The 16,379-nt window shown below is 43.8% G+C and overlaps 1 protein-coding gene across 8 annotated transcripts in view; it reads left to right on the forward strand.

Annotated features, from left to right (window-relative positions):
• Positions 1–16,379, forward strand: part of LOC127580783 (serine/threonine-protein kinase 38) — a 72,995-nt gene that overhangs the window by 41,920 nt on the left and 14,696 nt on the right. For 6 of the 8 annotated variants that reach the window (XM_052034658.1, XM_052034656.1, XM_052034662.1 and 3 more), the window contains 7 exons: positions 3,155–3,298; positions 5,324–5,375; positions 6,536–6,658; positions 7,387–7,470; positions 8,866–8,989; positions 13,662–13,816; positions 14,851–14,953. In XM_052034658.1, coding sequence (XP_051890618.1) covers positions 3,165–3,298; positions 5,324–5,375; positions 6,536–6,658; positions 7,387–7,470; positions 8,866–8,989; positions 13,662–13,816; positions 14,851–14,953 — 775 coding nt within the window. In that variant the 5' untranslated portion in view covers positions 3,155–3,164. Of the gene's footprint in view, positions 1–1,070; positions 1,094–3,154; positions 3,299–5,323; positions 5,376–6,535; positions 6,659–7,386; positions 7,471–8,865; positions 8,990–13,661; positions 13,817–14,850; positions 14,954–16,379 lie in introns of those variants that run through there. The other 2 variants (XM_052034661.1, XM_052034657.1) reach the window with 2 other exon arrangements.

The following is a 16,379-nucleotide window of genomic DNA, read 5'->3' on the forward strand; positions in this document are numbered from 1 at the left end:
TTTCAAGGCTGAGAATAAAAGAATAGGCATTCTGTGTCTGTCTACTGTGTTCTCTGTCTACAATAGGCCTTCATATTTAATGGCATTACCACTGCCAAGCTCCCCACCATTAACATCCTGGGGGTCGCCATTGACCACAAACACAACTGGTCCAGCCACATAAATACAGTGACTACAAGAGCAGGTCAGAGACTGGGTATCCTGCAGTGAGTGGCTCACCACCTGACACCCCAAGGCCTTTCCACTGTCTACAAGACAAGTCAGGAGCATGATGGAATACTCTCCACTTAAGTGAATGCAGCTCCAACAACTCTCAAAGCTCGGGACCATCCAGGGCACAGCAGGCTCCCTGACTGACACCCTACCAACCTTCCTTAACATCAGTTCCCTCCACCACCAATGCACAGTGGCTGTGTGTATACCATTTACAAAATGCACTGCAGTTACTTGTCCCGAGCACCTCCAGCTCTTGAACTGGGGCAGTGGGCATACAGGAACACCATCACCTTCAGATTCCCCTCCAAAATGTACGCTGTCCTGACGTGGAAATATTTTGTTGGTCCTTTGTCGCTGGATCAAAAGCCTTGAACTTGTTATCCAACAGCACTGTAGGATCACCTTCACCAGATGGACTGCAGCAGTTCAAGAAGGTGGCTCATTACCACTGCTACAAGGGCAATTAAGGATGGACAAATAAATTCTGGCCTTGCTAGCAATGCCCTGAGCCTAACCAAAAGGAGAAAACAAGGGATTTAAAGAAAAACACAAAGAACAGTGCTTTAACTTAGGTGCTGGACATCTGAAATAAAAGAGAATGTTGGAAATACTCAGCAGACCAGGTAAGATCTGTGGAAAGGGAAACTTCAGGTCAGAATGGATGTGGATGGAGAATTAAATTGACAGGTCATCGACCTAAAACGTTGACTCTGCTTCTGTCTCCACAGACGCTCCCTGAGCTGATGAGTATCTCCAGCATTTCCTCTTTTCACTTCAGATTCACACGCATGCTGCCAGGTCTGGAGTCGAGACTAAGATTGTTTTCCTTGGCAGAGAACGCCAAGGGGACATTTAATTTGAGAGCATGAAATGAGAGGTCTGATAAGCATGAACAAGAAGGACTTATTTCCCATAGTGTTTTATTTTAAGCCTTTCTATTCAGTTCATTGTTAGAAGGGTAAGAGGAAACCCAAAGAGTAGCTGTGTTCTAAACTGCCTACCTAAGGGAAAAGGATAGTGGGGATGCAAACCCTCCATTTATTTTAGTAGCTGTAACCTCTAAGGCTGCGGACTGACAGCTGGCTGGTGGGTAAAACTTGTGCTTTTGGCTGGTGTAGATGTCGTGGGCTGAATGCTAGACTCCTGTGTTGCAAATTGCCATAATTCTGTGAGGGAATGGAAAGTCTGAAAGGATAAAAAATGGAAATAGGAGAATGGAATGCTTTACATCTAGATGTCCAGAACAATCCAGCCTGATCCATTCCTAGCTCTTTCTCCAATCTATCTATCCTATTGGCTTTTGAAAGTGACACTTGAATCTGCTTCCATCATGCTTTCAAGCAGTGAGTTCTAGATCATGTACCCTCATTGGATGAACAAAGTGGTTCCAAATTCCACCCCTTTCCTTCACCAGTCATCTTTAACTAATTTCCTTTTGTTTCTTGACCCTTCCGTCACTGGAAGTAGTTTCCCTTTACTCACTTTAAATCCTTCGTGAATCTGAATGCTGCCATTTAGTCTCCTCACATCTATCTCTGCTCAACAATCCTCCCAGCTTGTTCATGAACAGAATTGAAGACCCTTATTTACAGGAGCATTCTACTGAATCTTCAGCCATTGCATTTCTTTGCAGTGCCCAGAATCCGATGCACTTTCAGTGATTTTAAAAACATATTATTAATGTGACCTGCCATCTTTATAGATTTGCGTACATAGATATCCCTGTCTTTCTTTCTTTGTCATCTTTTGAATTGTGCCCTTTGCATTGAATGGTTTTTCCTACTTCCTCCTACCAAAGTGCATCACCTCACACTTCCCTATATTAAATTTCATCTGCCACCTGTGAGCCTGCCTGTGTCTCTGAGCTTACCCACTGCACTTCTCACTGTGTACAGTACATTCCTGTGTTATGGAGGGATTGCATTCCCAGCAAACTGTCCGAATTGCAATTTTTCTGTAATGAAAACCCTTGACAAAAATTGACAAAATTTGTTGTTTCTTTCACATTTTGTGTTTGAGGTTTTTTTTCCTCGCATAAATTCCCTAATAGTGAATTTTATTCTGTATCTCAATTTTTTTTTGGTAGTGATTTGTGAATTTCCATTCCCCAGACTGCCCAAACCACACTTGCAAGTTTTGTGTCAGAGTCGAGTTTATTGTCATGTGCATCTGTGAATTTTGAAATGTTGCTCTGGATATCCAAGTCATTAATAAATAGCCAGGGGGGTCCTAATACCGACCTGTGAGGATCACAGCTGAATGCATTCCTCCAGCCTGAGAACGATTGTTTACTGCACTGACTCTTGTCCTTGAACCAATTCAATATCTGGCCTGTCAGTGTGTCATTTATTCTGTGGAATTGTAAACTTACTATATGACACTTTATCATATGCCCCAAATCTGTGTATTCAACAGCAACTGTATTGCCCTCGTCCACACCTTTTATTTTACGTGATCTAAAAAGGAGCTATGACTTTTAACTTGTTTTTGTCCAGTTGACTTCTTTTCATCCAAAACACCATTGATAAATTCTTCTGTAATTATTGCACTTAACATCTTACTCAGGAAAAAGGATGCAAAATAAGTATGAAGCTTGCGTGTACTGAATGTATTAAATTTTCATTGCTTATTAATGAAGGGCAATTCAGCTTTTGCTGATGGTCACTGGGTTAAGCTGATGCACTCAGGTCTTGCACTTTCTGCACCATTTTGTGTGCTGGTAACCTTGTCTTCTAAAAATAAAACATCTCTCTGTGCAGATTGTGTGTTCAAAAATTTCCTGACACAGTGTTAGGAAAAAGTTGGAGACAAGGAAATTGGCAGTTGTGTCAATTGAATTGCAGCTTTACTGGTGACTCAGTGAAAAAACATACTGCAACAGCTGTGTGAAAATCAAATATTATAAACTCCTCCATTCACATCTGTTTATTTTTGCTAGGCAGGTAACCATGGCGATGACTGGGCAGACGACCTCCTACCCCACCATGAGCAACCATACAAAGGAGCGGGTCACGATTACAAAAGTTACCCTTGAAAACTTCTACAGTAACCTGATCGCACAGCATGAAGAAAGAGAAATGAGGTAAGTGGGCAGGATGTTTGTGTGCTTACTAATGTCTGTCTGCAAACTGAGCACGTTCATCTCGTTCACCACGCACCAGAAGTCTATGTGAATTTTCTCCTCCCACTCTTGATTTCATCTCGTTCTAGTATCAAACGCCGAATCACAAACTGACAAGTTGCCCTGACTAATTCTCCTGCTTTCAGCCACTGATTTGTGCTTTAATATTTGGAGCATCGCACCTTATGGATCAAATCTCCAACCTGCCCTCCCTGTGCCAGATTGGATGTGCACCTTTACCACATTGTGTATGATGATTCCACCCCGTCCCCACCCCCCCCCCCCCCCTTCCTATTTGTGCGTGTGTATCCTTTGCCCAGCCCCTTCCATGTCACTTTCCTTGGTCTCGCACCCTCGTTTTTCCCCCCTTGATCCACCCACCTCCCCACTTCTGCTTTCCTTGTGCTCTGTGTTCTGTGCCAGTACTACCTTCTGTGTCTCTCTCTCCAGCATCTGTCCCTCCATGTCCCTTTGTGTCTCTCTGTTCTGGATTATCAAGTCAGTCTGTTCCATGTCCTCTTTCACATGCTGATCATTGTCTTTCACTCCTTCCTGTTGATCCCTCCCTTCCATCTCCACGTTGTTTACCACCCTCCTACTTGTGTCTGTCCTTTCTCCCATTGTGTGCTGCTCTCCATCTACCCTCGTTGTGTGCCCTTCCATGCCTCCACTTCTGCACCCCCGTCCGTCTACACCCTCTGCCCACCACCTCTCCTCTGAGCTGGCCCCCTGCCCTCACAAAGACCCTGTTGTATTTAATCAGCTTCTGAGGCAGCAGAGGAGGATGTTACCCTAAGCTGACGCTTATTCAAAGTACATTTTATCCACATTTTTCATCCAGACCCACAGCAGAGAGTCAATTCCCACCTGTAATTTGTAGCCAGAGTCTCTGGAGGACTCCCAGTCACCATGTATTTCTAACATTATGTGTTTCTAACATTACCACATTCTAACACTGGCCATTCCTTTTAAAGTAGCTGTAGTTGGCTGGGATTCTGGGACCAATCCCACAAGCCTCCATTGGTTGTACAGGAAAACTGATGTCCTGGACCATGATGCCTATTCACCATCCTGGCCCTATGTGTAAAGCTCCAGCACACTGGTTCCTTGGGCTGCTCATGATTGGCAGGGCCCATGAGCCTGTGTTAGACTACCTTCATCTCATTCGCATGCTCCACACTGGTGCGTTGTCACTGCAGTCTGTTACTTACAGAAGGCTCTGCAGTAGTGTGATTGGCTACAATTTCCAAATGAGTGATGAGGGCACCAGGCAGGTGGCAACTCCTACTGCTTGCAATTTCTCTACCAATCTGCGTGTTAACTTGGCTTATTAACCTATTGCAGTCCCTTCATGGGTTCTGGGTCTAAATTCTGAAACTGTCTAATGGTACTGTGGAAGGACCTTAACCTTATGATTCAAGACTGAAACCACCAGCCACGTTTCAAGACCTAGGGATTGGCAATAGATCCCTTCCATTCTGATGGATCTATTTTAACTCCACGCAGTATCCAAAATTATTGGTAGTAGTTAGAGGAATACTTAAGACGATAGGTGAGCTTCCAATTATATGGACTTCTTTATTCCGATTGATGTTGTGCTCAAGTTTTGTAGCTGGCACTTACAAAAAGAGTGGAATCGAGCAGAATCTCTTGTCTGGCTATTGATGCATTTGCGATAAAACAGCATCCCAAATGAGGAAATGGAAAGATTCTATGTCGAGCTTGCATGCCAAGTCTTGTGACCAGGCACTAATGTGATCTGCTTTACCTGGAATTAGCATAGATTAATGATGATTAGATATAACCACTCTCAGAATAATTCTCTCTTTCCCTATAACCCTGACCTGAAGCTCTGAGAAGAAGATTCCCTCTGTAATCTTAGTTGGCTACCTTCTTAATGCTGACTTGGCCACATGTTTAAACTGGATATTTTGCCCAAAGCACTCACAATCTTCATATATCCTGCCAACTTTGTTTCTCCTCTAGGCAAAGAAAATTGGAAAAGGTAATGGAAGAAGAAGGCCTAGGAGATGATGAGGTAATTGAGGTTGTTCTTTTGTCTTGGCCTGGCCATGATCATCTTATAACAACTTGTATTTGTGTAATGGTTCTAATGTAATAAAATAAGCAAATAGGGAGTTCAAAGTTACTCATCCCTTATACTGGGTCATTGGGATCTGGAGCGGGTATGTAAGTTGAAATCTGCATGATGGGAAATCCATGCAAAGAGCCAGATTTGACCATTTTACAAGGCCATCTCCTCCCTTCATTTCACTGGAGGAAAGGGACCAGGGAAGGAATTTGTGTTTTTTGTTTTTTTTTATTTGAACATTTAAATGTTTTTCAATTAAATTAATGATTTTTATTTTCAAGGAAGTTTTTAATAGATTTTGAATGTTTTGGAAAGTCAGACATAATCACTGTTTCTGACAGCTTAGATAGCCAACTAAGCCAAGAATGGTGGTTTGGCAAGGTTAATCTTTTCAGCAGTTTTATGGGGCAAGGCTGTTTCTGGTTCTTCACATTTGTGTGTTGACGGCCCAGGCGTTGCCATTGAGGATTGGGCTGGTTTCATTCGGGAAGTTAACTTTCCAGCAGACTGCACCAGATAGGTTGGACCATTTACTCTGAGATGGCAGATATAAAGTAGGTGAAAAAGGCATGCCACTGACCGTGAATTCTGAGTCATTGAGATTGGATGAACACCTAAAGTTCAGTGCAGATAGTGAGCCCATTCAGCCCATCTACCTCTGGTTTCCAAACTATTTAAATTACTAGCCACCTGAAATGTGCTCTCGCTGGAGAACAACTTGAAAGGTTTAGCTTGGCCTTTTACTAATTTTTTCCTTGGGATGTGAACGTCACTGGTCAGGTCAGTAATGGCTGCTCGTCCATTGTTGTCCTCGAGTAGATGGTGTTGAGCTGTCCACTGGAACAGCTGCAGTCCATGTAATGAAGGTATCCCATTGGACTATTGGCTGGAGTTCTAGGGAGTTGTGACAGTGCAGAAGCAATGAAACTTGCAGCAAAACCAGACGATACTGGTGTTTCCATACATTTGTTGCCCTTGTCCCAGATGATGGATGTTGTGGGTTTGAGAGTGTGTCCTATCCCACATTCTGTAAATTAGTATAGGAGTGGGTTGTATAGAATACTTGGGCTTTGGTTTTGACTGTATGTTTCTCGTTAATTGTATAGAAGCGGATGAGAAGGTCCCAACACGCCAGAAAGGAGACAGAATTCTTGCGGCTCAAGAGGACCAGACTAGGGTTGGATGATTTTGAATCCTTAAAGGTTATAGGTCGAGGCGCCTTTGGTGAGGTAAGTCTGACCTGTTCCAATACGTGTAATTAACTTAACCCCTGAAGGGCAGCAAGTCCCTCCACAAGCTTTCCTTATGGATTTTTTTAGGCAGCAGGTGAGGGATTGTCTTAGCAAACCTCAACTTGTACCATGATTAGGATCCATTTGGCATAGCTTTGAACAATCTTCTGTTCTGTGGTGAGGCAATATTACTTTGCCGGTTGACGTTTAACACTTGCTGAAGTTTAATTTCTGTTTATTAAAGGGGGGGAACAATTCTTAATATTTTGGGCCTTTTGCAAGCTTTGGATATCCAAAGCGTTTTGCAGTCATGTACTTAAATAATGCAGTTGCCATTGCAATGTAGGATACATGCAGACAGTATGTACCTAACAAACTCCTACAAACGCTAATAACCCGTTTTAGTTGTCTTGTTTGAGGCATAATAGTGGCTGAAACAGTAGGAAGAGTCCTCTGCAATTTTCCCAAAATAGTGTGACCTTTGGTAATAACTAAAGTGGGCAGATTTGATTAACATCTCTTCTGAAATGCAGTGTCCTCTCAGTCATTTATTGGCTAGTCAGCCTTGATTTTTGCATTTGAGTCTCTAGAGTAAGCTTCAAACCAATACCTTCTGATTCAGAGATGAGAATGCTACCAAATTAACTCATGCTGATGAGGTAAATAGGCTGCGGTTTAAAAATTAAAATGAGACCTAACTGGTGAGTGCATGCTGCCATTTGCAGGTGCGTCTTGTACAGAAGAAAGATACGGGTCACATCTACGCCATGAAGATCCTGCGCAAGTCAGACATGCTGGAAAAGGAGCAGGTAGGTGGTTTCATTACTTTCAGAACCTGATTGGCCCCCTTATAGGTGTTACTTCCCAAATCCAGAGGAGCTCATGAAGAGTTCTTCATACCATGTCTCCACTAGCCCACTCCCTGAGGCAGAGCTGGTGTTGGATCTGATATTTAAAAAAAAAATTGCTCTGTTATGCTTCTGGGGCTAACGTCATACTCTTGGAGTGACTAGGTCTCTGAATAATGCACAGGGGCTTCTTTACATTGTCCTGCTGGTGTGTAACGTGTTCCCAAAATAGTCTCATAATACCACTGCTGACTCATACTTGCGACTAGCCATTGATGTTTTCCCACTGTAGTCTCAAGAACATTAAAAGAGGTGAAAATGAACTAAAGTCAGCAGCTGTGGGTAAAGAAGGGGTGAAATTCTCGTTCACCCTTTGACAAGCAACTGGCAAAATGATCCAGTGATTCCTAACAGTGTCTGGAGCATTTGGCTGGATGAGTGGTGGGGCTGGGCAAGTGTGGCTAGCAATGATAGCAAGGCAAGGTTGGTGGGTTGAGTGTGAGGTTATGGGAAAGATGCCCAGTTTTGTGTGGGTTCTGAGAGTGGTCTGCCAGTGTAACTCTGACAGTGAGGCAGTTGTGCTTATCCACATCATATGAGTTTGTGGTTTTATCAGTAAGGCAGCTCTTGGTGTAAATGGTGAAAATTTGAATGTCTCCATCCCGGTTTCCTTCCTTGTTATCTAGAACCACTGTCTCTTCACCCTTTGCCTCAGTGGCCTACTGTTCAGCAGATGAACATGTTAGGCTCCTTTGAGACTGCAGAACCTCTCTTGCTAGCTTTCTACTAGTGTTACAGGGTAAGGCCATTCCTGCAGGAGCAGGTTTTCATCTCGTAGGTTATTATTATCGCATCCCCCGCCCCCACAATCTCTAACTCTATCCACAAGTAACGTTATTGGTGCATAAAAGGGGAAATTGTAGCATCCACTGGCTCCAGTGCTGGCTCAGTTGGTAACTAGACTGGCTGGTGAGGGTACTGGGCTGTATCAGTTTTGATCTCTCTTTGTTGACTAAATTAGCTGGGTTGATAGAACAGATGGAACATTTGGTCTCGACAGCTTGGAATAAGGAAAACACAAGAATTCAGCTCTGAATCTAACCAGTTAATGTGTTGGATAGAGTTGGTGCTTCGGCTGTTGCCATTCTGTTCAGTGGAAACTTGGGGCTATTGAACTTCTGCACTAAGCTACTAAGCAGGATCTGTTTTGCTGAGTGCTTGTGGAATTGTGCCCATGTGTCCAAGAGTAGCATGGAGAAAATTAGGGTAAGATGTGTCTACCAGTGTAATCTATGTAACACTATTAGTGAGATCACTAGCATCATTGGGTTTTTTTGATTTGCCTTCCTGCCTTAGGTTGGACATATCCGTGCAGAACGGGACATCTTGGTGGAAGCTGATAGTCAGTGGGTGGTGAAAATGTTCTACAGCTTTCAAGACAAACTCAATCTCTACCTAATCATGGAGTTCCTTCCTGGAGGTAAGTGCTCCATTCTCCCCCTGTTCCTATTTTGAAGCTCCTATCACATATGGAGAAGAACAACAGCCCCTCTGACACAGCTTGCTTTTCTGCTCCTGGGGATGTGAGCTGGCCATTGAGCCCCTCAAGTCTCTCCAACCTTGGACTGGGGCTAATCTGCATTTCAACTCCATTTACCCAGCTTGGTTCTCTAACACTTTGTACCATTGCGTCTATTATTGTTTTGAAAGTTTCAATTAATGCTAGATTCTACAGCTCTTTGGGACGGTGGAGGTTAGTGCGTGAGTTTTTCCACGTTTTCATTGTCCCTTGAGTCAGGAAGTACTTCGTGAATGATTCAGTTCTAATTTTAAGATGGTTCTTCTCAAGTCCCCACCTCTATCCTGTCAATAAGTTTAAAATCTCTACAAAAACTTAGAGCTGAACCTGCCCTAAAAACTTGTAACTCCAGTATCTTGAGAATGTTTGTTGGAGATTCAGGCAGACCTAGAGGATAATAATGCTCTTGGGAACATTGTATTCTGATTGAAATTCTCTGTCGTTTACTCCTCAGCCTCTATTGCTTAACTTGTCATGCAGCAAGCTGGCTGACTGTGAAGGAACTGACTGTCATACTTTGCCTCTGGCAGGTAACAAGAAGATCAGTGAGAGGGGAAAATTACCTCACCTTGAACTCAAACAGTTCATCTGTCATTAGATGGGCAGAATTGGCCACCGTGTGGTCTTCATGAAGATTTAGTTCTGTCTCCCCACTGAGTACACCCACCATTGTACTCTGTGAGACTATCGTTTTCCTCAATGTGCACAATAAATTCAGAACATTTTCTGGCAGCTCAGACTGGGCTTCCATGAGGGAATGTGGGTCATCAGCAGAATTATATTCCAACATAGTTTTGCATCCTCGCGGTCCACAATACTGTACATTCCACCATTCTCCTCTGTGTGAGTCCCTCAAGATAGAGGAAGATTTGCTTTCCACTGCAGCTTGTACAATCATTCAAAATCTTCAATGCAGAAGGTGACTGTTTGGTGGATTGTGTCTGTGCCATTTGAAAGAACTACCAGCCTAATTCCAGTTCTAGCACTAAGACTTTAGCCCTAGTCACAGCTCTGATGTAACGTCCAGGTGCTGTTTCAATGTGCTGAAGTTTTCTGCCTCTACCTCCCTTTCAGGCAGAGCCTTCCAGACCCCAACCTTCATGAGAATATTTTCCTTTCTGCTAATTCTTCACCTAATTACTTGAAATTTAGGTCACCTTGTTTTTGACCCCTTTGCTAAGGGAAATGTGTCCTCTCCATTTACTCCTAGGCTCATTATTTTCTACACCTCATTTAAGTCTCCTCTCAGACATCTCATTTCCAAGCCTATCTGCTCTTTCCTCATAGCTAAAATATTTCAGTCCCAATCAACAGCCTCATAATTTTCCTCTGCACTCCATTGCAGTCACTTCCTTCCTATAATAGTGACCAGAACCGTATACAATACACAAACTGTGGCCCAAATAGTGCTACATATTCTCGAGTTCAATGCCTTAGCTAATAAAGAAAAGCATCTTGTGCTTTTATTTTCTTAACCACCATATTGACACGTCCTGCTGCATCACAGTAGCGTAGCGGTTAGCGCGACGCTATTACAGCGCCAGCAATCGGGGTTCGATTCCCGTCGCTGTCTGTAAGGAGTTTGTACGTTCTCTCGTGTCTGCGTGGGTTTCCTCCGGGTACTCCGGTTTCCTCCCACATTGCAAAGACGTAGGTTAATTTGGGTTTAAAATGGGCGGTGCGGACTCGTTGGGCCGGAAGGGCCTGTTACCCACGCTGGAAATAAAAAAATTTTTTAAAAAAAAATTTAAGGATGTGGATGCACACCCCAAGGTCCCTCCACATCTTGCCATTATTAGATGCTTCCTCGCCTTATTGCACCTCCCAAATACATTACCCCGCACATCTCTGGATGAAGTTCCACGTGACAACTTTTTTGCCCTATTGACCTGACCATTGTATCTTCCTGCAGTCCTCTGCTTTACCCCTCGCTGTCATTCGCTTGGCCAATTTTTTTGTCATCTGCATTGTGTCATGTGCCTCTTGATGGACAGAATCCACACCACGATTTGGGGAGCAACTCCTTGGTCACCGAGAGGAATCAGTTGAGGAAGATGCTAGGGGTGGCTCTTTCTGAGATGGACAGACAGGGAGATCTCTCTGTAATCACTGCATATGGATCTGTCTTCATTAAAAATGATCAAGGTTATGGCCTCTTTTGAGATCCTCTGACATGTCCTCCTCCTCTTGCATGTTGGAGATGAGGCTGTGAATTTGTCCCAAAAGTTCCCCTCTGCCAAGTTTTAGAGCTTTACCAGGGAAATCCTCCTGAGCCCTTGTTTTCCTTCAGTTGATGCGGGCTTTGCAACCTCTTGATGGGGTGAGACTGGACCAAGTTGGAAGTTGTGTGATGAAGACAAGGACGGTCTCAGTTGGTTGCTGGTTCCTATGTTCTTTCCACCTATCATCTATTCTGTAGGTCACGCCTTTACTGAATGGATGCCTGTAGATCTGATTTTTATTTGTCAACCTGGTGAAGATGTATCACGGGATTACCTGCACACTAAGCCACAGAGCAGTATGCTTTGAATGGATCAAAGTTTTGCATCTACTACAATGTATTTATGATATGTGGTGGTCATTTATTGGGAGGAGGAATCTTCATATGCATTCCTACCCTCCATGATAGTGTAGCCATGTAGTGAATATAAAAGAAAAAGCCGAGTGTTTGCAAACTGTGTTCAGTCAGGAGTGCAAGTGGATGGTCCATATTGATCTTCTCCTGTGTTCCCCATCATTCTGGAAGAAAATCTTCTACTGACTCGACTCACTCCAGATGATATCAAGAAGTGCTAAGCACACAGGATACAGCAAAATGGCACGGACCCTGACACCATCCTGGCTGCCTGTGCTAACTGTGCTTTAAGACAAACTTCTCCAATATAACAGTAGAACTGACAAATGGAAAATTTACCAGTTCCACCCTGGCTATAGAAAGCAGGAAAATTCCCATCTCGCCAATTACTACCCCATCAGCCTACTCTCAATCATCAAGAAAGAAATGGCACACACAGTATATCAACAGTACAACCAAACATCACTGATACTGATTCTCGGTTTGTTACAGCTTTGATCTACATTTTGACCAAAGAGCTAAATTTCATTGAGGTGTGAATGACTCTCCTTGATACCAAGGGCTTCTGGAGTAGGTCCCAAGTCTTGAGTACCTTCAGTAGTTTCATCACTACCTTCCCTTCACTGAAAGGTTGTTAGTGGTGATGCTCACTGATGGTGGTAGTTCCACTTAGACCTCCTCAGCCACAGGCCATAAGACCTGGTCAAGATTCAAGCTTCAGCTGGTGTGAGACAAGCAATGACCATTTTCACTAAGGGAATCTTGACATTCAGTAGCAGATTCCCCACTGTATACATCACTTTTGGTCAGAAATTTAACTGAACCAGCCACAAAAATAATATAGTCTTGAGTAGGTCAGAAGCTACACGCTGTGTAAGGAGAAATTTGCCACCAGATTTTCCATAGTCTTTACTCTGTATACAAGGAATCAGAGAAAGAAACAGCATGGAAACAGACCCTTCGGCCCACCTAGTCCATGCCAACCATCAGCCACCCATCTATCCTAACCCTATATTAATCCCATTTTAATTGTCCCCACATTCCCTTTAACTCCTTCCAGATTCTACCACTCACTGACACAATAGGGCCAATTAACCTACCAATTGGCACGTCTTTAGGTTGTGGGAGGAAACCCACACAGTCACTGAGAGCGTGCAAACTCCACACACATAACACCCGAGGTCAGGATTGAACCTGGGTCTCTGGCACCATGAGGCAGTAGCTCATCCTTGTATGGACGTGGACTCAAAACCTGACACTGTCCAAGGCAAAGCAGCCTGCTTGCTTGTCCTTCCTCTGTCCGCCACCACCCTTTCCATGCCATTAGATGCAGAGTTAACGTCTGCAAGATTCACTGCAGCAGCTAGTCGAAGTTTGTTTGACACCACCTCCAAAACTGTGAACTTCTATTGCTTAAGAGAAAGGGTGGCCAGCAAAGAAGAACCTTGCCACCTTGAAGTTCTTCTCTAAGTTGCATTAGTTCTCAGTTGGATATCTATCACCGTTTCTTCATCATTAATAGATTAAAATCCATGATCCCACTAACGTTGGTGTGGGAGTACTGCCACCATAAAAACTGCAGTGGTTCAAGGTAGCTTATCATGTTCCCAAAGGCAATTTGAGAAATAAAGGATAGCCTTATCTGCAACATCCACATCTTGTCAATGAATTAAAAAAAAAAGTAGATACCTTGTTTTGTAGAGGTGTTGCCTGTTAACTCTGATACCAGGATTGCTCAGAATTGCACTCAGTAAAGACTCTTGATAGCATAATGATGCCCTGTCCTGGAGTAAGAGAGTCCTGTTGTTGTGTCCTGGTACTCCCCACACTTGCAGATGCTGGGGTGCCATAGCCCTTGCTCTAGGATGTGCCTCTCTTTTTATTTTGATCTTCACTCTGGAATTTCTGCGTTTCTGGCTGATGGGATGCATGGACTATTCTGTGGCCCCAGGAGAATGTTGGATAAACTGAACAAATGTTAATTGCCACTCTCCGTAGGGGATATGATGACCCTGCTAATGAAGAAGGACACACTGAGTGAAGAGGAAACGCAGTTCTACATAGCCGAGACTGTGCTGGCCATTGATTCCATTCACCAGATGGGTTTCATCCACAGGGATATCAAGCCAGACAATCTGCTCCTAGATAGCAAGGTACGTGCCCGGGTAACACAAGTGCTGTAAAATACACTCAGTGTAACACACACCTCAACTGTGGCATGCTTATGTACTCCTCCTGTCCCACCCAACCTACCATGATATGTTTTTCCATGCCTTATAAGCACCTCTCCCTGCCAATCAGAAAAACAAAGGACTGCAGATGCTGGAATATCTAGATGAAAAACGCTATGACGCTGGACTCCTGGCAGTGGAGGAGGCCGAGGACTGATATATCTGTGATGGAGGGGGATTTGAAGTGACTGGCAACCGGGAGATGCAGATCGCGGTTACAGGTGTTCTGCAAAATGGTCACCTAGTCTGCATTTGGTCTCGCCGATGTGGAGTCCACACTTGGAGCACCGAATGCAGTAGATGATATTACGGGAGGTGCGGGTGAATCTCTGTCTCACCTGAAGGAACTGTTTGGGTCCCTTGACGGATGTGGTGTAGGGGCAGGTGTTGCTTCTGTCTCACCTGAAAATCACTGCTTTGCTTTTCCCTCCTATATATTGGGCTTCCCCTTTTCCCATCTTCAGTCCTGAGGAAGCGTCCCGACCTGAAATGTTGACCGCCTGCTTTTCTCCACGGATGCTGCCCGGTCTGCTGTGTCCCTCCAGCGTCGTCGTGCTTTTCCTGTCACCTGCCAATCACCTGCAGCTCTGCTGTAAGCAGTTACCCAGGCAACGTTCCATAAATGCCTGGGTTTTTGCAAAAAACCTTTGGGAACTATAATTCAATCTAATTTGAAGTCAGTCATCCAAACTAAAGATCAAAAAGGTGATTATTTAAAAAAGATGAATATTTAAAAAAATAAAATGTTGCCAAGAATGCAATAAAGCAGGCTTAAAACACCCCTTGTGCACTGCAGCATTAAAACCTTTGGAAGCTCCCATCTTCTAGCTGACATCCTGGAAGCCAGTGCCTCTGTCTGTGGCTGCAGAGGGCCTGTGAACAAGGACTGTTGTACATCAGTGTTGCTGTACATTACGATAGCGTAATTGCTTCTTGCTGTGTGGTTTTTCCCCCAGGGACACGTTAAGCTGTCTGACTTCGGCTTGTGCACGGGACTGAAGAAAGCTCATAGGACGGAATTCTACCGCAACCTCAGTCACAGTTTGCCGAGTGACTTCAGTGAGTAGATCGTGGGTTTTGGCAGATTATTGCACGGAATCAACATCTTGTGTTTCTAAAATTTTCCCAGTTGCAGGATGGTTTTCTGTGGCTGCCTGTCATTTTGTGATCTCTGCATATTAAAGTGAATGCTTGACAAGGCAGTGCCTGGCCAAGATAATAGAGAACTTGAAAAATCAAAATAAAACCGGCAGATGGTGGAAGTCTGAAATAAAAACAGTAAATGCTGGAAAAATTCAGCAGGTCAGGCAGCATCTGTGGAAATGATGGGGGGCCTAGTATAACCCTACATATGTCCTCAACAATGGATTGTGTATACAGGTGAAAGATAGACACACTGACTTGCATCATTGGAGTCAGTACTGGACTCTCATTAGCTCGACCCACCTTCTGATTTCCCCTTGGTGAAATCCATTGGTTGGCCCTTCCCACTCTACTGTGGTCCACTTGGCTGAACCTTCCTCCTACCCCTCTCTAGGGTTTGGTTGGCTGTGTCATCTTCTCTCTTTCTAGAGTTTGATTGCTTCGTTGTTCTGCCTGTGTTTGGTTGGCTGGGCCCTTTCTCTCTCGGGTTTGATTGGCTGCACCTTCCCTGTTCTACTTTGCCTGCGTCTCGTTTGGCCCCATCTATACCCTTTCGATGGTGTCCAGATAGCTTGCTGTCCTCATCAGGGTCCAGTTGTCTGGGCATACTTATGGGCCAGGTTTCTATAGGAATCTGTGCATTTGGTATTTGACTTAACCACACTACCTGTTTTAATTCCTGCACCAATATATAAAGATATTGGAGAGACTGGAACTGTCTGTTGTACAATTAAGAAGGATTTATCCTTTTAGTAGTGGGTATCTGTTTTGTGTGTGTTTTGTTTTGTACTAAGTGGAGATGTTGATTGGGAGAAATTTCTTTGCACGTAGTGTTGTGGAACCCGAGTTGTTTTGCCTCAGAGAATGTTTCCCTAATAATACATTGGACAGAATTGGATAGCCATTTGAAGCAGAACAAGGTAGAAGGATGTTAGGAGAATCTGTGAAGAAATGGGCCAACTCGGTAGGTCGATTGGTTTTTCACAGTGTTAGTCTGGGAAGAGCTGAGACATTCCATCTTGCTGTTACTAGATCCACAGTGTGGAGGAGATGTGTTGGGAGAAGGACATTTCTTGCCTTTTCTGGAGGTAGGGAGTAATATAAAACACAGAATATTAAGTAACTTTCTTCCTCTGGTTTTCCATGACCTTGGATTTTGTGAGGCACGGTTTAGAGGAAGATTGCCCAAGGAGCCATTGAAGGTACTGATGAACTGATACTGTTTTTTAAATCCAGTTCTACCAGCTTTTCAGGCAGGGCATTAACAATTGATTTTTAAAATAAAAGGATTTTTCTTGTCAACTTTGGCTCTTTTGCCAATTATAACAGATCCCTGTACCCT

Source organism: Pristis pectinata, chromosome 20, assembly GCF_009764475.1.
Source record: "Pristis pectinata isolate sPriPec2 chromosome 20, sPriPec2.1.pri, whole genome shotgun sequence".
In the NCBI taxonomy this organism is placed as follows: Eukaryota; Metazoa; Chordata; class Chondrichthyes; order Rhinopristiformes; family Pristidae; genus Pristis; species Pristis pectinata.